We start from the raw sequence: 23,361 nt of genomic DNA, 5'->3' as shown, positions 1-23,361 counted from the left end.
AGTATGAATTTCTTTGACTTTCACAAGGGAAAGTGCTGTCCCTTCTCTCTATCCTGCACTGATAGGGAGAAGGGAAGTACTTTTACCGCAGTCCGCAGCAGCTAGTCCGCATCAATTTACTGCACATTTTGTGCAGATCCGCAGCAGAATCTGCAACACAGATTCTGTGCGGCATTGATGCGGACAGTTGCGGAGGAAATCCGCCACGTGTGGTCATGCCCTTAGAGTGTGTTTTTTTTGGACTTTATTATATAGTGATTAATTATATACTACTTTTTTTTAAGGCTTTTGTGTAAAATTATTGTATAGTATTGTATAGTAGTATATTTTAAAGCTTACCCAGGTGGCATAGGAAATATCCCATTACTGTGACTCATGTCACAGTGATCTGGGTCTTCTTAGATTTTGCTGATGTCTCCAAACATTCACAATTATATGGCTGATCATATTATCAGCATTAGTGAAGCAGAATGTGGAACAACCACATTCTTTTTTTCTACATATTGCACGTACACTATGTAGAAATCAATCACAAAGGCTGAAATGGTAAAAAAAAAAAAAATGCTTCTGCTCTCTCTCTAGGGCCACTTTCTCTCATTTATGTGAAGGTGTATGGACGGTATTTGAGGGGCTAATTGTTCTCTGCATATGTGTAGAAGAAGTGCACTAAATGTGAACAGATTAACTAACTGTTGCCAGACATATGCATATGAATACACATGTATGAATCAAGAAATATCAGCTAATTCCTTATTTTATCATTTGATTGGATATTATATAATTAGGCTGATTGGCACGTTTTTAATGTACTACATTTTGCATAATATATATTTTACTGGGGAGGCATACTCCTGAATATGACCCTAATGAAATGTTGGTTATCATTCCCATTTTTCCTTATGCCCCCTAGTGTTTGATGCTTGCAAATAGCAATTAAAAAAGTTTCCAGCAATAGAAAAATAAATCTGGGATACAGAATTGGGGATTGCCTGCCACCTTCGTCTCTCTGGCAGATGGAACCAGAAGCGCGGGCATATCATTTCAATATGTCCCACTAGCGCTTCGACAGAATGGAGACCTGTCATGTCACATCCTCAGTTGCTAAGCAATGGCCCAAACATATTAAGGCTGCTGCTTATGAAACAGCTGTAGTAAAAAAAGAAGATTCATTAGAGGTCAGAAGAGTTTCTAATTTTATAGTTCATAGTTCCCACTATCCCATCACATAAAAGGGATATAGTTAAATGGAATGTATCATTAGAAAATAACATATTTAAATAAGGATTTTATTATTCACACATTTAAAAAAAAAAAATAATTTGATGGTGTTTTTTAAATTTGTTTATGTGAATATCTACATTAAAAAAAAACTTGAAATATTGTAATTTTTTCACTGGTCACTAGAGAAATCACAATAAGCTGACATTTCCTGTTCTCTGTAGCTTACTTGTCAGCTTTGCTGTAATGGCTTGGTCTCTGCGGGAGGGGCTGTACTCCATAACTTTCGGCAAACTGTAAGGGCATGACCAGACGTGGCGGAATTGCTCTGGAATCCGCAGCGTACACGTTTTCCAGAGCTTTTTAGTTGGGTTTGTTTACACGTTGCGGACAATTCCGCTGCGGAGCATAGGCTGTGGTGCGGAATTTGGTGTCCGCAGCATACACTGGTTGTTGCGGATGTGTAGCGGACTTGTTGCGGACTCATTGCGCAATTTCTCCATTGACTTCAATGGAGAGTCAAAATTCCGCAATGAAGTCCGCAGATGTTATGTGTGCTGCGTAGCGTATTGGTTTTACTAACATGACATCTCTTCATTCTGGCTGGACCTACGTATTTCTAGGTCTACAGCCAGACTGAGGCCCCATGCAAACTAACGTAAAAACGCCCGTAATCACGGGCCGTTATTATGGCACGGGCAGGCATATAGAAGTCAATGGGGCTCCCGTAATTACGGGTGACTACGTGTGTGCACCTGTAATTACGGGAGCGTTGCTAGGCGACGTCGGTAAATAGTCACTGTCCAGGGTGCTGAAAGAGTTAAACGATCGGCAGTAACTGTTTCAGCACCCTGGACAGTGACTTCCGATCACAATATACATCAACTTGTAAAAAAAATAGAAGTAGAAGTGATGCGGACAGTGTATGCAGAACTCCGCCACGTCTGGTCATGCCCTAAGGGCATGTTCAGACGAGTCGGAATTGCTGTTGAATTCTGCTGCGGACAATCCACAGTGGAAATCTGCAGCAGCCTTTTTTTCATTGGTTTCTATAACTTTTTAGGTAACTTAGTTCAAACTTTGCAGAAAATAGCAGTGCAGAATTTAGGCTGAGGGCACATTCAGACGTGGCGGAATTGCTGTTGAATTCCGCTGTGGACAGTCCGCAGTGGAATTCTGCAGCAGCCGTTTTTTACATTTGTTTCTATACATTTTTAGGAAACTTAGTTCAGACGTTGCAGAAAATTACTGTGTGGAATTTAGGCTGCGGTGCAGAATTTTCCCTCAGCCACATGCTAATTATGTTGCGGAGAAGAAGTGGAATTTCACTGCAGATTTCAGCCTTTGCAATGCAAAAACTGAAATCTGTGGCAAGTCCGCTGTGATATCTACAACGTCTGAATTGCCTGTCAAATATGCAAATGTTGGTGCAGATTCGTTGCGAAATCTGCACCAACATTTGCAGCAGAAAAATCCCGCCACGTCTGAACATGGCCTTAGGTACACTCGAGGGAGGAAAAATGATCAACTTCAGCACAACAATAATTGGAATATAAAAATATAAACTTTATTACATTTAGACATAACAGAATAAAAAAGATGAGTCACACAATAAAAAAGGCGTCAACCTATGCTAGACCACAGTAATGAATAAATATCGTAGGCATATGTATATAAGAATGTAGGGATATGTAAACAAATTACGTGTCAGAAGTCTAGAAAATAGCAGCCAAGCAGTCTACAGAGTACATCAAAACAATTATTGAAGGTGAAATGGTAATACTTAGATTACAATACAAATTAAAGAAAATATACAATGGTATACCATATACACATGAAAGGGCTAATAATAGATGTGCTCAGGGGCTGATAGGTATTGAACTGCCAGTGTGAAATAGCTGACACGCATGAAAAATAATTACCTACCCAAAGTCATGGTCACACACAGGAGAGACTCCCACACCCGACGCGCGTTTCGGCAAATGCCTTCGTCTGGCCTTAGGTGTAGAATTTTCACTCTGCAGCATGCATATTCTGTTGCGGAGAAGCAGTGGAACTTCACTGCGGATTTCAGCCTCTGCAATGCAAAGGCTAATATCTGCAGCAAGTCCGCTGTGATAGCCGCAACGTCTGAATTACCTGTCAAATATGCAAATGTTGCTGCAGATTCATTGCGTAATTGCCGTAACTTTGCAGCCACATTTGCAGCGGAATAATTCCGCAACGTCTGAACACGCCCTAAGAATCTATGAGATGAGATTTCTCTATCAATTGACTACCATTTATTTCAGCTGCCATAAAGTGCACACACCCTGCTGTACTGACTATACAGGATGTACACAAAGGAAGTGTGCGTCTCCAATATGACCACCTCCAGAGAAGGTTTTCTAAAGCATTTTTAAAATAACTGCAACTTTTAAAAATCTACTTTATTAAAAGTAAAATTAATACATGACACATTCACTTTAACATCTACAAAGGTATGATCATATGAATTTAACTTGGATCTTCACTTATTTTAATTTGGCCATGTTTATTTTAATAAATCTTGGCATATGTTAATGCTAAACATTGTGTAGCAAATGTCACACTATATCTGTATACCAGAAATGTAATATATTGTAAATTAACTGCTCTTTTTTTATTTATTAGTAAAGTATAATAGTTGTTAAACATATTGGTGGAGATGCCCATATCAGCCACTCAGATTTCTTCTGTCATTTTCAAAGAGTCTTCAGAAAAATTAGATCTGAAATCTGATTGGTTGCTACAGGTAATGGTAGCCATACACAATAGATGAATGCTGGCAGAACCGCCAATTTTGGCTAGGCCAGCCGACCATCTAATGTTTATTCGGTGACTCTTACTTTTTCTCAAATGGCAGATGTTGGCGGAAAGAAAGGTCGGGCATATTGGATTTCAACATGCCTGTTCCTTTTGTTCGTAAGCCTCTGGCAGCGGCTTTCTCCCTATTGTGAACACATGCACGCTCAGCTGAGCCGAGTGTGCATGTGCATAGGGGAGTCAGGTGGAATAGCTGTCTGGCAAACGTTTGTTTGGCCGAAAGCTATGTAAAGTTTTTTTGGCCAGCTTTAGGGCATGGCCAGACGTGGCGTATTTCTGCAGACACTGTCCGCATCAATGCCGCACATAATCTGTGTTGCAGATTCCGTTGCGACTTTGCCTAAAATGTTCAGTAAATTGATGCGGATTAGCCGTTGCGTATTCAGGTGAAGAGTACATCCTGCTGTCTTTTAAAACATTTCATCTCAGTCTGGCTATAGTCCTCGAAACACATATGTCCGGCCAGAATGAAGAAATATCCTGTTTGTAAAACCAATCCGCAACGCAACACACATAACAGCTGAGGATTTCATTGCGGAATTTTGAATCTCCATTGAATTCAATGGAGAAATTCCGCAACAAGTCAGCAACAAGTCCGCAACAGCCAGTGTATGCTGCGGACACCAAATTCCGCACCGCAGCCTATTGTCCGCAGCAGAGTTTTCCACCACGTGTGCACAAACCTAACTAAAAAGGTGTGGAAACCAATGGAGAAAATGTCCGCTGCGGATTTCCGCAGCGGACTGGCCGCAGCGGAATTCCAAAGCAATTCCACCACGTCTGGCCATGCCCTTACTGTTCACCTTTTTGTTTGCACCAATGTTGTTGACATTTCCTTCATAACCTTAAATATTCAAGATTATTTATTGTTAACTCTGAATGTTTTAGAGTCTATAACTTTCAATATATTTTGAATCACCTAATTAATTTATAAACGAAAAAAAGCTAATCGTATCCATAATCATCCCAATGTCCATACAAATATAAACTTGAGTTGCAAATCGGTTTTCGATTTTTAATTGCTCCATGTTGGTGGCAAAATATTATTCAGCTGCCTACGACTTAAACACAGTTCATCTTTCAGTAGTTTTTTGGCAAAACTGTTCACATCTAGGTGTGAACACATGATTGTGTAATTAGTAAAAATAAATTAGTAAAAAGAAAATGCAATTAAGTGAGTGTTAATATATGATAAAAAAAAATACTGTTTCTGTGTCCGATATGTCATTGATTTAATAATAAGACATTTTAAAATTACATTGATATATCAATTTTCTCCCTTGATTTAATGCAAAGTGGATAAATGCTGCCAGGTCTGTGCACAATACAATCTGGTCTTTATAAGAGACTGTTGGCCACCTAAAGTCATATTGACGAAGCTGATGTTTGTATGGAAAAAGTGGCAAACTGCGAGCATACATGTGGTTGCTGGACAGATGTCCAAAACAAATGTTTTCAATCAAATTAATTTTTCTTTGGCCATTTCAACTAGATTTTATGGTAGAAAATGTAGACAAACATGAGTACCTTATGACAAATTTACACTGTGCCACACTCAGCCTTAGAAGAGGCTGCAAACATATTTCATTTTCACTGCTAGTGATGAAATATAGTCTCCTAATGGCCTGAATATATTTATGATATAGGTGAGCCAGGAAAAAAGATAACATTAACTTGTATGAATGTAAAATTCTTGTTACTGCTGCTGGATACATTTTGTGCCAATTTATCCAAATCACTGGCCAAGTTGTACACATTTTATGCTGCCAAAATATTTTAATTATTGTTTTAATAATATTAAAAGACAAAAATGTTTTAAGTGTAACTGATATTTACATTTTTATTCTACATAATGGCTGCAGCATAAAACATTCATTTTTCTATTGTTTCTATAAAATGGAGTTCTATATTTTATAGAAATTGCTCTAGTTAGATAAACAGGGTTAAAAAGGTAATACAGTAAATACAAAATTACAAAGTTAAGACATGAATCAGGAAAGTAAAATACAACTCAACAACAGTTTGTTATAACTAGTGCATAGAAAAACAAAATACAATAGTGTCGCCTCTTGTAGTCATGACACAAAACAAAAAATAAAAGGGTTGTATGGGCCTGAACTTTGAAGGCATATGCCTAAGACATGACGTGAATGTATGATCAGTAAGGGCAGGTTCAGACGTGGTGGAATTGGTGTGGAATTCCGCTGCGGACAGTCCACAGTGGAATTCTCCAGTGGCCGTTTTTTATATTTGTTTCAATACATTTTTAGGAAAGTTAGTTCAGACGTTGCGGAAAACTCCACTGCGGACCATAGGCTGCAGTGCGGAATTTTCAGTCCGCAGCATGCACGGTCTGTTGCGGAGAAGAAGCGGAATTTCACTGCGTATTTCAGCCATTGCAATGCAAAAACTGAAATCTGTGGCAAGTCCGCTGTGTTTTCTGCAACGTCTGAATTACCTGTCAAATATGCAAATGTTAGTGCAGATTCGTTGCGTAATTGCCACAAATCTGCAGCAACATTTGCAGCGGAAAAATTCTGCCACGTCTGAACATGCCCTAAGGGTATGTTCACAAGCAGTGGTTTCAGACGTAACTCGGGCCATTTACGCCTCGAATTACACCTGAAAAAACAGCACCATTACGCCTCCAAACATCTGTCCATTGCTTGCAATGGGATTTACAGTGTTCTGTTCCCACGAGGAGTAATTTTACGCGTCGTTATCAAAATATGGCACGTAAAATGACGCCACATCAAAAGAAGTGCAGGTCACTTCTTGGGATGTTTTTTGAGGAGTTTTTCATTGACTCCATTGAAAAACAGCTCCAAAAATGGCCGTAAAATAAGCCGCGAAAAACGCGAGTTGCTACAAAAACGTCTGAAAATCAGGAGCTGTTTTCGCTTGAAAACAGCTCCGTATTTTCAGACGTTTTTTGATAAGCGTGTGCACATACCCTAAGAATGTGAGCATTGCGACCCCCACTGATGAGAACCCCATATCTCTCGTTCTTGCAATGTGTCTGGTATTGCAGCTTAGCCCCATTCTCTTGAATGAGGTTGAGCTGCCCTGAGCTGCAATTCACAGAGGCAAAGTGCATGAACATGAGCAACACTGTGTCTGGAAAAGATCAGAAAGTGTCAGAGCACCTTTGGTCTTGTGGTTGGATCCTTCTCTGATCCCACATTGACGGCATAACCTAAAAACATATCATCAATGTTTAGGACCATACAACCCATTTAGGTATCTGAGTTTATTGGTTGCTTACTCATCTACATTAAGATGGGAAAATCAAAGGAGATATGGACCTTACTCTTTGCTTGAAGGTGACCTGTCACCCACATTAGGGTATGTTCACACGCAGTGTTTTCAGGTGTATTTCGGGGCGTAATAACATAAAAAAGTTTTAAAAAACGGCACGTAAAAAGAAGGCGCGTAAAAAGAAGGAGCATGTCACTGCTGGAGCCATTTTTTTTTTTTTTTTTCATAGGGTTAATTGAAAAACAGCTCCTAAAATGGCTTATAAAAAGCCTCCTAAAAAGATTTTTGCTTCAAAAACGGTTGAAAATCAGAGGCGGTTTTCCCTTCAAAACAGCTCTGTAATTTTCAGCCATTTTTATATGGGGGTGTGAGCATACTGTTATGCTGCCCTCACTGAGAACTTTCATTAAGAGCTCAAGCAGCGCCACTAGAGATAAGTCAATCGTATTCATGAACTGCTGCTAGCGCGTCACTTTCCACCAGCTCTGCCCACTCTCCGCTGATAGATAGATGTCTCTCTATGTAAAGTAATAGGGAGACATCTACATCTGTCAAACAGCAGAAAGTGGGCGGAGCTAGTGGCAGCACACTTCTGGTGGCGCTGCCTGGGCTCTAAATGTTAATTTTCAGAAAAGGGTTCAAGTTAGCACATAAGGCCACGTTCAGACGTGGCAGAATTTTTATGCTGCAAATGTTGGTGCAGATTCGGGGCAATTACGCACCAACATTTGCATATTTGACAGGTAATTCAGACGTTGCAGATATCACAGCGGACTTGCCACAGATTTCAGTTTTTGCGTTGCAAAGGCTGAATTCCGCAGTGAAATTCCGCTGCTTCTCCGCAATATAATGTGCATGTTGCGGAGGGAAAAGTCTGCACCACAGGCTAATTTCCACACAGTTATTTTCTGCAACGTCTGAATTAAGTTTCCTAAAAATGTATAGAAACAAATGTAAAAAATGGCTGCTGCAGAATTCCACTGCGGACTGTCCAAAGCGGAATTCAACAGCAATTCCGCTACGTCTGAACGTTGCCTTAGTGACACACTGCTGAAATCAATGTATTGGTCGTTACATTATGCCGCCCTCGGTGAGAGTGATTAGCCACCCTTATAAATGATTAGATAGATGTTGGGACCATTGTAAATATTGTACGTATTAGGAATAAATTCTTTTACATATAACGGTAGCGCATTGCATCACGACTGGCCAAGTTGGAGGCTGTTATAAACACAAAACAATGATAATTTATATGCGTTAAAAATATTTTTAAATCAATGATACACAATGCTTGATTGTTTTGTGCTTTTAGGGCATGGCCAGACGTGGCGTCTTTCTGCAGACACTGTCCGCAGCAATGCCGCACATAATCTGCGTTGCAGATTCTGTTGCGGCTTTGCCTAAAATGTGCAGTAAATTGATGCGGATTAGCCGTTGCGTATTCCGGTGGAGTACATCCTGCTGTCTTTTAAAACATTTCATCTCAGACTGGCTATAGACCTCGAAACACATAGGTCCAGCCAGAATGAAGAAATATCCTGTTTGTAAAACCAATACGCAACGCAACACACATTACATCTGCGGATTTCATTGCAGAATTTTGAATCTCCAATGTCCAAGTCAATGGAGAAATTCTGCAACAAGTCTGCAACAAGTCCGCTACACGTCCGCAACAGCCAGTTTTTGCTGCGGACACCAAATTCCACACCGCAGCCTATGGTCCGCAGCGGAGTTTTGCGCCACGCGTGCACGAACCTAACTAAAAAGGTGTGGAAACCAATGGAGAAAATGTCCGCTGCGGATTTCCGCAGCGGACTGGCCGCAGCGGGATTCCAGAGCAATTCCACCACGTCTGGCCATGCCCTTAGGCACATTCAGATGTGGCGGAATTGCTGTTGAATTCCGCTGCGGACAGTCCGTAGTGGAATTCTGCAGCAGCCGTTTTTCTCATAGGTTTCTAAACATTTCTAGGTAACTTAAGTCGGACGTTGTGAAAAATAACTGTGCGAAATTTAGGCTGCGGTGCAGAATTTTGACACCGCAGCATGCACATTATGTTGCAGAGAAGCAGCGTATTTTCACTGCGGATTTCAGCCTATGTAATGCAAAGGCTGAAATCTGTGGCAAGTCTGTAGTGATATCCACAACATCTGAATTGGCTGTCATATATGAAAAAGTTTCAGCAAATTCACAACTAATCTGCAGCAACATTTTCAGCTGAAAAATTCTGCCACATCTGAACATGCCCTTACACTGGCTAACAATTGTTACAAGAAGTTTAAAAAAAATAAATTCTGTATATCAACAATTTTTTGATTTACAAAAAAAAAAAAGAAAACAATAAAAGACAAATCTATAAGTTTGCCGTATGGTTACTAGACTAAGTGGAGAATGTTGTTAAAAAAATATGATGAAATAAAGTTCAATAGTATGCTCTCTAAATAGGTCTACTGTTATGAAGTTGTAAATTAAATGATACAGTTACCCTACTTAACATTCATGAGAACATAAATATAAGCTTATGTGTACTTTCCCAATCCAATGAATGCTTCACTTGCATTCGGTGTGCTTGCTTATGCAGATATAGCATGTGTTATATAATAACAACCTGATTTTACAATGCATTACAATTATAAAACCATAATCCAGCCTATAATGAGGAAATACATACAATAATAATGAAATGACTAAATATGAAGCATAAGAATAATGAAGAAATAACTATGTTCCATTATTGTAAGTATTACTGTAGGTACATCAGACTCTCTATTTACAAGTTATAATATTCAATAATATTACAAATATAATCAATAAAATAGCTAAAAGGTGAAAATGAACCTTGTAGTTAGGGCATGATTTTGAACCTATGTCAGCAATGTGCCTGTAAGTGGTTGAAATGATAAAAGAATAAGATCTATGTAGAAAACAAAAATAAAATATAGCATAATAATAATAATAATAATAATAATAAATAATAATCATCAACATCCTCATAAAAAATTCTAACAATAAAAATAATAATACTAGCATAACATTTTTAGCAGTATTTGGTCACATACAGACAGAAACCAGACACTTAATTCTTCATGCAATACACCTAGGAGCTTATGTAGTAAAAAAAAAAAAAAAAAATGACTAAGCTCATTTTAACACACAAACAAACAAATAAATAAATAAAAACATTGTTAATAGTTGTATTTATTGCAAGATTTGTTTAAATACAAATATTCATAGTATTAATAGAAACCAAATGAAACAATTAAGTTGACTTGTATTCTGATTTTTTTTTTGTGTCTATCAATTTATATTACTTCGGTGGGTGTGATTTATAAGATGTTAAAAGATATCAAGTTGTGTGCTTAATCATTGTTAATAATGCATATTTAATTCTGCAAAACCTGAAAGTTTTATGCTGTTTAGAAATAAGAAGAGTGCAAAGTTGCAAAGCTAGTATAACATTTATCCCATTTAGCAATGTAGAATTTTACATTAACTCATACAAACAATTGCTATCTGTTAAGGCAGAACCTGATAATGAATGCAATTGGATTGGGCAATAATTTAATTAATATAAAAAGACTAGCTTAAAATAACTGGGTTTTTTTTAAGAATGGAAATACAATAATCTAAAAAATAAAAATGCATACATTCTAAAGATTCTATACATTAAATAATTTAACTTTAGCAAATAAAGTTACCAAATGTGCTTAAATCATTTTAGATTATGACTACAAAAAATAACTTGCATTAGTAATGAGAAAACAGTTATGCAAATATTAAATAAAATAAAGTAATACAATGTAAAATAGAATAAAAATACAATGTAAAATAAAACACACATATAAACTATTGATATAGAAAGTCTACAACATCTCAAAATGCCCAGGCCCAGGTTTGTACATCTTATACATATGTATACACACACACTTTTATATTTTTTTAATTACACGTTACCTATTTTCTCGACCATATACTGAATTATTTTTATTCTATGTACTGAATAGATGTTATTATTGTCAAGATATGATTAGTTTATTTGGCAGTAGTCAGTAAGGGGAAATTACAAAGTGTTAATTCATGTCCAAAATGTTATGTTCCTTTTTCTTACAAAGATTTGACTATCACGAATGGAACACACATCTGGATTGCGGACCAAAAGTCTAAATAAAATGTGTTAACACAATAGGGTTTAGCACTTTTAATTTCTAGTTTCTAAAATTACTGTAGATACGTGCTTATTGAGGTCATTCACTCTGTATTTTCAGTAAGAAAATATTTAATTCAAGCAAACGATAGAAAAATAGTTAACTCCTTGATTTTGATGAAAATAAAACCCAATATGATGAATTAATTAATTTTAATGTAATCAGGTAATTGATAAGGAACAATGTGGGAAAAATTAGCTTCCAAGAAAGAATTCACTGGCTGCAAAGCTGCATAATCACTTCTGGGTATGTTGGCAGCTTGTAGGCCTCACTGCTGCTTTCTAAGAGATATAAAGTGTGAAAAACATTCACTTTAGAAATATAGACTTCTATTTGCTTGGGAGTGCCATCATATTAATGTACAATATTTAAGATCATTCATGTTTTCTGACTGATTTACTAATGGTACATTAAATTTACTAATGATACAGTTTTCCTTCACTTTGTACCTTTTAAGAGGAGAGGTAAAAAAGCTCTAACATCACAGCAGTCATCCATCTGTAAAAGAAAAATTAAACTCTAGGAACAATTAGGGAACAGATGAGACTTTAAACAGTTAATTTAAAACAGTAGGGGAATGACCTTTAACTTAGGTATGTTATACAGTGGAAGAGGGAATGAAAAGGACGCGTATATGATACTATACGTTAGCTTAAAGAAATTATGTTTATTTTAAAAAAATTATTGAATTTTTAATTCTAATGTGTTTAAAAGAAGAATGAACTATATAAGCATTTTATTACAGTTTCTGATATTTTTATAACATTTTTGAGGTTTCATAGATGGTTTTAAAATTGATTTAAAAAGTTTTCAAATTATGAATAAGGATTTAACAGTGAATTTATATTTATGCTTTTGTAACAAAATGTTTAGTGTGAACCCTGTAGTTCATAATATTAACCATATGCTTGAATTAATTAATTAATGTTAATTGATCTGTGCATTTACTGTTAATAAATCTCTAGGCGTGAGGTTTATTATGATATTAATAACAACAAGTTATCTGAATTAATTGACTTTTCACAGTATGTGTGTGTGTGTATATATATATATATATATATATATATAAATATATATATATATATATATATATAGAGAGAGAGAGAGAGAGAGAGAGAGAGAGAGAGAGAGAGAGAGAGAGAGAGAGAGAGAGAGAGAAAGAGAGGAAAAGATAGAAAAAAAAATTGTTATCAAGTTGAAAAAAAATATTATTCAAAGCAAATGTAGAAAAAATTGAAGATTCACAAACTAACTTCCGGCATATATTCAGAAAATATCACAAGAATATTATGTTTCCTATTTATGCATGATCTTAATTTCAAATATTAATGTGAAACTTTTGGCCCTGCTTCTTTTCACTAAGTTTTTACACCTCAGTGTTTCAATTAGGGGAATTGTAGACTAACGGTAGTATGGGAAGGCAAAATGAGATGTAACTTTGAATGTTTTATTTGTTACAATGTGTCCCTATTCATGCTATTTCCATAAATACAGAAAGACCTTTTCTTAAGTGTTAATAAAATGCTACTGTGAAAGTTATAGGGCCATATATCAAATTTCTGTGCTGCAGAATGGGAACAAATTCGAAGCCACACATAAGGAAAATGTTTCCATTATAAGCTATTGGGATTTTCTAATTTGATTAGGTTGCTGTAAATTTTTTCACCACTACAGTTCTCGATTCACACGTTTTCAGTTTTTATTATAATGTAATTTTAACAGATAATTATACAGTTCGCGTATTATTTTCCTGTGGATTGAGCAGACATTTACAATAAAATAGGCGGTTTTGTTTTATTTCTGGCACATTACTTTTCTGGTATCATAATACATTCTAATATTTTTCAAGATGCTTTAAATGTTCCAATGTAAATACAAACCATTTATGTGTAATGAAAAGTTAGGCATTTAGAAATTTCAGAATGTAATAAATAAAGTAAACCAATTAACCTGCAGCATAGAAATTGGTAGTGATGTACAGCTCCCTTTACCGGTGATATAACTTCCCGGTAAAGACAGAAATAGTGTAATCAACTTTTTATTGTTTTATTAGTATTGACAATATTAATTGTTTGGTCAAATGTTCTTTAGTCTGACATTTTTATTTACAATTTAGTATGATGTTGAAAAATCAATAGTGATGCGTGTACCAAACGGTTTCTTTTTTTTAATACTGACGCCACTGATATAGAACAGTGCATAAAACTGTTGAGACCTGAACTAGAGGAAAGTCTCTATGACAGCAATAAGCTGTCATACATGTAAACCTTTATTCAGTTAGTAAAGGGCTGTCGGTATCAGAAATAAAATTGTAAATGTAAAAAGTTAGCACATCTAGCAAAACTAATGCAAGGCAAAAGTGGAGTAGTTGCCCATTGCAACCAATCAAATTCCATCGTTCATTTTTCCTTTAGAAAAAGAAAGTCTCGATGCCATGGGCAGCTACTCCACTTTTTTAATGCACCAGTGTTTAAATAAAGCTCCCCCTTGGTATAGTCTGACATTTTTAAACCTATTTACTGCATTTTTTTTTATTTTACAACACCTGATACATGACCTATTTTATGTTATGTAACATTTCACGTCTTTTATTATCAATAGACATAAATATACATGGTTTAGGGCATGTTCAGACGTGGCAGAGTTTCCGCTGCAAATGTTGGTGCAGATTTGGGGCAATTACGCAACGAATCTGCACCAACATTTGCATATTTGACAGGTAATTCAGACGTTGCAGAAAACACAGCGGACTTGCCACAGATTTCAGTTTTTGCATTGCCAAGGCTGAAATACACAGTGAAATTCCGCTTCTTGTCCGCCACAGACGGACCGCAGCTTTCCGCAATGTCTGAACTAACTTGCCTAAAAATGTATAGAAACAAATGTAAAAAACGGCCGCTGGAAAATTCCACTGCAATTCCGCCACGTGTGAATGTGCCCTTACGCTTACAAGGATTAGGTTTTCATGTGCTGTCGATTTCAAGATTTATAATACCTCTACACTTGTGTAGAAAAGCAGTAGTATGGCCTGCGTGTTGGAGACCCTTTATATTCTGGACTTATTTCCATTCCAAGGGCACGTTCACACAGGGCGGAATTTTTCTGCTGCAAATGTTGGTGCAGATTTGGGGCAATTCCGCAACGAATCTGCAGCAATATTTGCATATTTGACAGGTAATTCAGACGTTGCAGATATCACAGCGGACTTGCCACAGATTTCAGTTTTTGCACTGCAAGGGGTGAAATACACTGTGAAATTCCGCTTCTTCTCCGCAATGTAATGAGCATGCTGCGGAGGGAAAATTCTGCACCGCAGCCTTATTTCCACACAGTAAGGGCATGACCACACGTGGCGGATTTCCTCCGCAACTGTCCGCATCAATGCCGCACAGAATCTGCGTCGCAGATTCTGCTGCGGATCTGCACAAAATATGCAGAAAATTGATGCGGACTAGCTGCTGCGGACTGCGGGAAAAGTGCTTCCCTTCTCCCTATCAGTGCAGGATAGAGAGAAGGGACAGCACTTTCCCTAGTGAAAGTAAAAGAATTTCATACTTACCGGCCGTTGTCTTGGTGACGCGTCCCTCTTTCGGCATCCAGCCCGACCTCCCTGGATGACGCGCCAGTCCATGTGACCGCTGCAGCCTGTGCTTGGCCTGTGATTGGCTGCAGCCGTCACTTACACTGAAACGTCATCCTGGGAGGCCGGACTGGAGACAGACGCAGGGAGTTCTCGGTAAGTATGAACTTATATGTTTTTTTACAGATACATGTATATTGAGATCGGTAGTCACTGTCCCGGGTGCAGAAACAGTTACTGCCGATCGCTTAACTCTTTCAGCACCCTGGACAGTGACTATTTACAGACGTCTCCTAGCAACGCTCCCGTCATTACGGGAGCCCCATTGACTTCCTCAGTCTGGCTGTAGACCTAGAAATACATAGGTCCAGCCAGAATGAAGAAATGTCATGGTAGTAAAACAAATACGCTCCGCAGCACACATAAGATCTGCGGACTTCATTGCGGAATTTTGACTCTCCATTGAAGTCAATGGAGAAATTCCGCCATGAGTCCGCCACTGCTCCGCAACAGACAGAGCATGCTGCGGACACCAAATTCCGCACCGCAGCCTATGCTCCGCAGCGGAATTTTACGCCTCGTCTAAACGAACACTGCTAAATTAAAGTGTAAGTCAATGGACAAACGGCACCGCTGCGGATTAACGCTGCGGAGTGTCCGCAGCGGAATTTAAGTGAAATTCCACCACGTGTGAACCCGCCCTTAGGGCATGGCCAGATGTGGCGGAATTGCTCTGGAAATCCGCAGCGGACCCGTTTCTCCATTGCCTTCCACAGCTTTTTAGTAGGGTTCGTTTACACGTTGCGGGCAATTCCACTGCGGAGCATAGCCTGCGGTGCAGAATTTGGTGTCCGCAGCATACAATGGTTGTTGCGGACGTGTGGCGGACTGGTTGCGGACTTCAATGGAGATTCAAAATTCCGCAATGAAGTCCGCAGATGTTATGTAGATGTTATGTGTGCTGCGGAGCGTATTGGTTTTACTAACATTACATTTCTTCATTCTGGCTGGACCTATATATTTCTAGGTCTACAGGCAGACTGAGGAAGTCAATGGGGCTCCCATAATTACGGGTGACTACGTGTGTGCACCCGTAATTACGGGAGCGTTGCTAGGCGACGTCAGTATATAGTCACTGTCCAGGGTGCTGAAAGAGTTAAGCGATCGGCAGTAACTGTTTCTGCACCCAGGACAATGACTACCGATCACAATATACATCAACCTGTATCAAGTTCATACTTACAGATAAATCCCTGCTTCTTCCTCCAGTCCGGCTTCCCAGGATGACGTTTCAGTCTAAGTGACGGCTGCAGCCAATCACAGGCTGCAGCGGTCACATGAACTGCCGCGTCATCCAGGGAGGTCGGGCTGGATGCCGAAAGAGGGACGCGTCACCAAGACAACGGCCGGTAAGTATGAAATTCTTTTACTTTCACTAGGGAAAGTGCTGTCCCTTCTCTCTATCCTGCACTGATAGAGAGAAGGGAAGTACTTTCACCTCAATACGCAACGGCTAGTCTGCATCAATTTAATGCCCATTTTGGGCAGAGCCGCAACAGAATCTGCAACGCAGATTCTGTGCGGCATTGATGCGGACAGTTGCGGAAGAAATCCGCCACGTCTGGGCATGCCCTTATTTTCTGCAACGTCTGAACTAACTTTCCTAAAAATGTATAGAAACAAATGTAAAAAATGGCTGATGCAGAATTCCACTGAGGACTGTCCGCAGCAATTCCGCCACGTGTGAATGTGCCCTAAAACCCTGGTAGCTTTTATGTATCAATATCTTTGTCTATCAATGCCTTGCTGCTTTATTACCCCGTAGTGCAAAATTACTGATTTTTCTCTCTTTCTTCTTCCCCTTAGGTCCAAGCTCAGCTACAGTTGGAAGGTGTAGCCCATGCACACCCTCATCTTCATCCGCACCTGGCTGCCCATGCACCTTATTTGATGTTTCCTCCTCCACCCTTTGGACTTCCTATTGCATCACTGGCAGAAACTGCATCTGCAGCAGCCGTAGTTGCAGCTGCTGCTAAAAGCAACAGCAAAAACTCTAGTATTGCTGACTTGCGACTCAAAGCCAGAAAACACGCAGAGGCTTTGGGACTCTGACGCTATTTGCCATTGGCATATCAGTAAACTGACTTCATTGTTTCCCTTTTTCTGACATTATATGACTCTACAGACACCAAATGTGTTGGTAAATCCTTTGCAAGTGTAACAGAAAAAAAAATAATGGGCCTGAACCTGCTTCTCTAGAAGATCAACAAGGAGTGTGGAAGATTCCTTATCAAATGTGCCATTTGGTTAAGTTCATTGCGCATCATGATTTTTTTATGATGTTTGTAAACACAATGATTTTGAACCAGAATGACAACAGGAGTAGTTGAGAACATAGCCTTATATTATTTGGACAAACATGACTACATTTGAAGACGAATGGAAGCTGAGATATTTTTTACCCTTGACAACAAAATGACAATATTGTCTGCTTTTAGTTTTCCTTCTGCATGTTCCTGAGCGAAAAAAAAGCAAAAAACAAAAAAATGGAAAACGTATACATAGATCAATATATTATAGATATCAGATCATTGGGGCTGGTCTCCATAATGCCAATGCTATTATTCCACTGCCACAAGAATCTTCCTTGGCAGATATAGTTTCCTAAACCTATAATGGAGTTTTGGAATATGAAAAAAAAAAATCAAGAATCATCCTGCATAATGTGTAGTAGTCCTTTCACCTTTTCGCCGAACCAGGCAGCAATAATATATTCTTTCCAATTTTCATATTTTGGAAAGGAATAATATATACTAGGTACACCATGTATTGGTGCTTTCAAATTACTGAAAAGGAAACTGGTTTTGCTATAAAGTTAGCATACTTTTACCATTACATTTCATATGCTTGAGCCATTTATCTGTATGCAGTCATCATGTCCAAAATACAGAATTAAGTAGATTTGGAAATCCCATGAATCTTAATTTATTTGAAAGAGGTAGAAGTTGGAACAATGGTGTCACTAAATAATATTGAGACGGAATGAAGTCTAGTAAAATGCAACTAAGTGCAGTAAAGTGCAATACTGTAAATATTATAGATTTAAAGAAGACATCTTCAGATGTTGATAAGTAATTTTGCATTCACCTAGGCCCAGCCTTTTGTGCTTCACTTGGGTGTTGCAGTTCATTTGCCAAATGAGTGAATTCCATGGGAATGGATTAAATAATATTTTCTTCTTCCTTGTATAAGGAAAACTGCCATGGTTTAGTCAATGTGCCATATGATGATGATTTCAGCTCAAAAGCTGGCATGGTGGTTTTTATTTCTGTATTTTTTTTTTAAATTATGAATTGAATACATCTCGGAATAATAGACCATTACTGGGAAAATTCTGGTTGCAGAAAGCACTGCAAGGTATTGATACTGTTACAACAAATACCAAAGTGTTTGCTTTTTACTTTATTTAATGTAAAATGTGTCCAAAAAACATTTCAATACTATGTTGTGAATAACAAAAAAAATCCAACACTTTTCTCTTAACGAATTATACAAAAAGAGTAAAAAAATATCACCATTTCTGTTTGTGTTCCGAACATACAAGACAGGCAAACCATTTTGTTTCTTTGTAAAAATGTAAGTGGATGTTTTATTTATTTTTCTGTTTGAAATTTTATAAATGTGTAATATTTTAATTATGTTGAGTGTACATCTTAATATGCTTTGCATTTATTTTTATATGTTGGACACTTGTTGCTTTCGTCATAAGTTTCAGGCAATTAGCCAAAAACTCAAAGCCCTTTTTTTGACATTGTTTGTGCCCATATAAATGTAGTCCCTTTGATTGTTGCTGGAGACATTGCCAAGTATGATTGATCATCTGATGAATTAATCTGATTCATTTAATAAGATGCATACATTATGCCAAACGTCCAGGAGCATCATGTCACCCAATACAATACATTGGGCTGCGTATATATTTATTGTATGTCTGGATAAACAGACATTTCAGGGATAGTAGAAGAATAGCCTGTTTAAAGCAAACTGATCTTAAAATCTATCATTTTGCATCCTTGAACATTTTTTTTTTTAGCAAATCTTCCATACCAGCATGCTTCAGCACAGATTCACTAAAACATGCTACATTCAGTCTCCGGGTGTATTGGTAAATCACATGGTATGAATGTACATCTTGGTCAACAAGTGGAATATTAATAAATGTATAAATATTTACAATTGTGAGATAGCCCATGATTGACACATCATTTCCATAAGCTATGAAACTTGAACTCATCAAAGGGCTGAAGTTACTGATATCTCTCAGCAGAATTTATTGTGGCAAAGCATCGGAAAAGTCATTTGCACCATTTCCATTCACCGTAATGGATGTTGGAGATCTCCTTGCGGTAACTGATTTACAATGTTTCCTATAGCACGAGAAATATTACAGTAATGCAGGAAATAGCACATCTGTGTTGAACACCCAGGCTAACAGAACCCTAATAAAAATATTTTGCTGTGCATTTTTAATGAAATGTACTTTTCCAGTAAACACGTACGCACAATATTCATCGTCTTTTAGGCAGCATGAGTTATTATGGCCTTTTAAAAGGCATTTCATATAACATTGTCTTAACAAGACACCAAGCCAGAATGCCTGTTTACACATATATCTTACTAATGTCACAAAACTGATAACAGTGACACTAACCATCCAAATGCCACTATTAGGGCACGGCCAGACGTGGCGGAATTGCAGTGGAATTCTCCAGCGGACATTTTTTACAGTTGTTTCAATACATTTTGAGGCAAGTTATTTCAGACATTGCGGAAAACTCCGCTGCGTACCATAGGCTGCAGTGCAGAATTTTCCCTCCGCAGCATGCACTGTTGCGGAGAAGCAGCGGAATTTCACTGCGGATTTCAGGCCTTTGCAATGCAAAAACTGAAATCTATGGCAAGTTCGCTGTCTTTTCTGCAACGTCTGAATTATCTGTCAAATATGCAAATGTTGGTGCAGATTCGTTGCGTAATTGCCCCAAATCTGCACCAAAATTCTGCCTCGTCTGAACATGGCCTTACATAAAAATAGCTGCAGAGTAAAATAACATCTCCCCTGCCACAAAGTCTTCAAAAAGTGCAAAACATCTGTGTCACATTTAGCTGCTCCAAGCCTGAGAAGCAGAATTTCTAGGTTATTCATTAACGGATCAATCCCCCAAGGTGCTACCCTTGGGTCAAGCAGATACATTATTATTATTTTATTTTCTCAAATCCGGATATATTTAGGGATATAGCTTGGTGTATATAAATTGTTGTATTTATTCATTCATATAGTCATATTATTCGCTGAAGACCCATAATCAGATCAATTCAATATTTTATGATCTTAGGATTGGTTGCTGTTGGCAAAAACACTTTCTTTTTGCACTAGGTTTATAAATATCACATTTAAATCTAATATCAAGGTTTTAGCACATAGTTTTTGTCATGATAGAGTTTTTTTTAATGTTGAAAGACAAAAGGAAAAAAAATATTCTATTGAAATCAAGCAGGAAAATGCATTTTGCTTTTGCAGTTGATCTTAGAGGGGAAACAAATGCCATAAAAATGCCAGGTTGCAAAAAAAAAAAAAGAACATGTAGCTGGTGCTCAAAAATGTACAGCGTACGGCTGCATTGTGTTATTGGAAATCTATACAATTTACTTGCAAAAAAATGAGCTTGCATATGTATACATAAAATACTGCACCAGACAAATGCCATGCAAATACCCTGTGCAAAGCCCAGCTTTTATTACTGTTAACCCAGGTTCACTGATTATGCCTAAAGAAAATTAGCAATTATTTGAGGGCTCCTTCACACACAGATTTTCTCTGGTGTTTTAAACTGCATAAAGAAATCCTTGTAAAACGCCAGCATTTCATAAAATGTAACAGCATTTTTTTATGCAGTTTTTTTTTATTTAGTGACATTTTGTACATGATTTTTTTTTCTGCAGTTTTATTTAACTCCTATAGATAAGCTTATGTAAAAAACTCCAGAAAAAACGCCACACCCAAAACGTGCTACATTTTGAAAAAAATGCCACTGACCATAAAAAAGCAATATAAAACACCACAAACCAAAATGCATGTATGTAGTGCATTTTATAACTCACTATAACCTTTAGGGCATGGCCAGACGTGGCGGAATTGCTCTGGAATTCCGCTGCGGACACTCCACAGCGGAAATCCGCAGCGGACCCGTTTCTCCATTGCCTTCCACAGCTTTTTAGTAGGGTTCATTTGCACGTTGCGGACAATTCTGCTGTGGAGCATAGGCTGCGGTGCGGAATTTGGTGTCCGCAGCATACAATGGTTGTTGTGGACGTGTGGCGGACTGGTTTTGGACTCATTGCGGAATTTCTCCATTGACTTCAATGGAGATTCAAAATTCCGCAATGAAGTCCGCAGATGTTATGTAGATGTTATGTGTGCTGCGGAGCGTATTGGTTTTTTAACATGACATTTCTTCATTCTGGCTGGACCTATGTTTTTCTAGGTCTACAGCCAGACTGAGGAAGTCAATGGGGCTCCCGTAATAACGGGTGACTACGTGTGTGCACCCATAATTACGGGTGACTACGTGTGTGCACCCATAATTACGGGTGACTACGTGTGTGCACCCGTAATTACTGGAGCGTTGCTAGGTGACATCAGTATATAGTCACTGTCCAGGGTGCTGAAAGAGTTAAGCGATCAGCAGTAACTGTTTCAGCACCCTGGACAGTGACTACCGATCACAATATACAGCAACCTGTAAAAAAAATAGAAGTTCATACTTACCGATAACTCCCTGCTTCTTCCTCCAGTCCGGCTTCCCAGGATGACGTTTCAGTCTAAGTGACGGCAGCAGTCAATCACAGGCTGCAGCGGTCACATGGACTGCCGCGTCATCCAGGGAGGTCGGGCTGGATACCGAAAGAGGGACGCGTCACCAAGACAACGGCCGGTAAGTATGAAATTCTTTTACTTTCACTAGGGAAAGTGCTGTCCCTTCTCTCTATCCTGCACTGATAGAGAGAAGGGAAGTTCTTTCACCCCAATACGAAACAGCTAGTCCGCATCAATTTAATGCCCATTTTGGGCAGATCTGCAACAGAATCTGCAACGCAGATTCTGTGCGGCATTGATGTGGACAGTTGCGGAAGAAATCCGCCACGTCTGGGCATGCCCTTAATGTAACCGATGACTACACTAAAAAACTGTAAAAAATTCCACGAAAATGCAGCAAAACGCTTTGTGTGAATCAAGCCTAACGGGGTATCCACACTTAAATGTAAGGCCTTATTCACACGAACATGTTATATGTCCATGTGACGGCCGTCAAAACAATGGGCCGTCACACGGACCTATGGAATTCAATGGGGCCGTTAACACGGCCGTTGTTTTAACATGTCCTATTTTTTCACGCTTCACGCATCCCTCCATAGACTCTGAAGATTTTCACATCCGAAAATGCGCAATGCCCATGTGAATCCGGCCTTAATCATTGAAAAAAGAAAAGTTATGCCTCTGTCTAATACATTTATGTTTTAATTTCAGATTTGTCAACATTTCTGCTTTTTGTCAGGGAATGGGAACAGTGTTGTATAACCCAAAAATGCCTGCAAAATTGGAAATATACGTATATTCATACATATGTTAGCATATAGACCATATCAGTTTTTACTCACAAAAAGGGTAGGAAAGCCTAGAGCTGTTCAGTTTAGGTTGAAACAATATTATCAACAAACTAAGGGCTTATTTCACGCATCCCCCATAGTTGAGAGTCTATGGAGGGATGCGTGATGCGCGGAATGAACGGACATGTCCTATTTTCGCACGGACCCTTCACACAGTCCGTTGGAACAACGGCTGTGTGAACGGCTATATTTAATTACATAGGTCCATGGGACGGCCGCTGTTTAACACGTTCGTGTAAATAAGGCCTCACCTATAGTTACATAACTAGGCCACACACACACACGCATGCACGCACACAATACACACACTTGTTTTCAGCATTATAAAAGGCATGTAAAAAATGGCATGTGTATCAAGCGTTTTTAATGGCGTTCTTTCCATGCATTTTTTGGCTGCATTTTTTTGTGTCTCAATTTATACAGCCATTTTTCCTGCATTTTTTAAGTCATCTGCATGGCATACCTAGAGCATGCTGTGATTTTTTTTCTAAAAATGAAGCTGGACTAAAAAATGTTACATAAGGGCATGAC

At 38.3% G+C, this 23,361-nt stretch overlaps 1 protein-coding gene across 2 annotated transcripts in view; it reads left to right on the top strand.

Moving 5' to 3' along the window:
- LOC142740879 (short stature homeobox protein) overlaps positions 1-19,341 on the top strand; it is a 34,841-nt gene extending 15,500 nt beyond the window's left edge. For both annotated transcript variants that reach the window (XM_075850300.1, XM_075850299.1), the window contains exon 5: positions 16,972-19,341. In XM_075850300.1, the coding sequence (XP_075706415.1) occupies positions 16,972-17,217 (246 nt within the window). In that variant the 3' untranslated portion in view covers positions 17,218-19,341. The remainder of the gene's footprint in view (positions 1-16,971) is intronic.
- Positions 19,342-23,361: the final 4,020 nt, after the last annotated feature.

Source organism: Rhinoderma darwinii, chromosome 2 (assembly GCF_050947455.1).
Source record: "Rhinoderma darwinii isolate aRhiDar2 chromosome 2, aRhiDar2.hap1, whole genome shotgun sequence".
Taxonomy (NCBI): Eukaryota; Metazoa; Chordata; class Amphibia; order Anura; family Rhinodermatidae; genus Rhinoderma; species Rhinoderma darwinii.
This window is presented reverse-complemented; position numbering and strand designations above follow the sequence as displayed.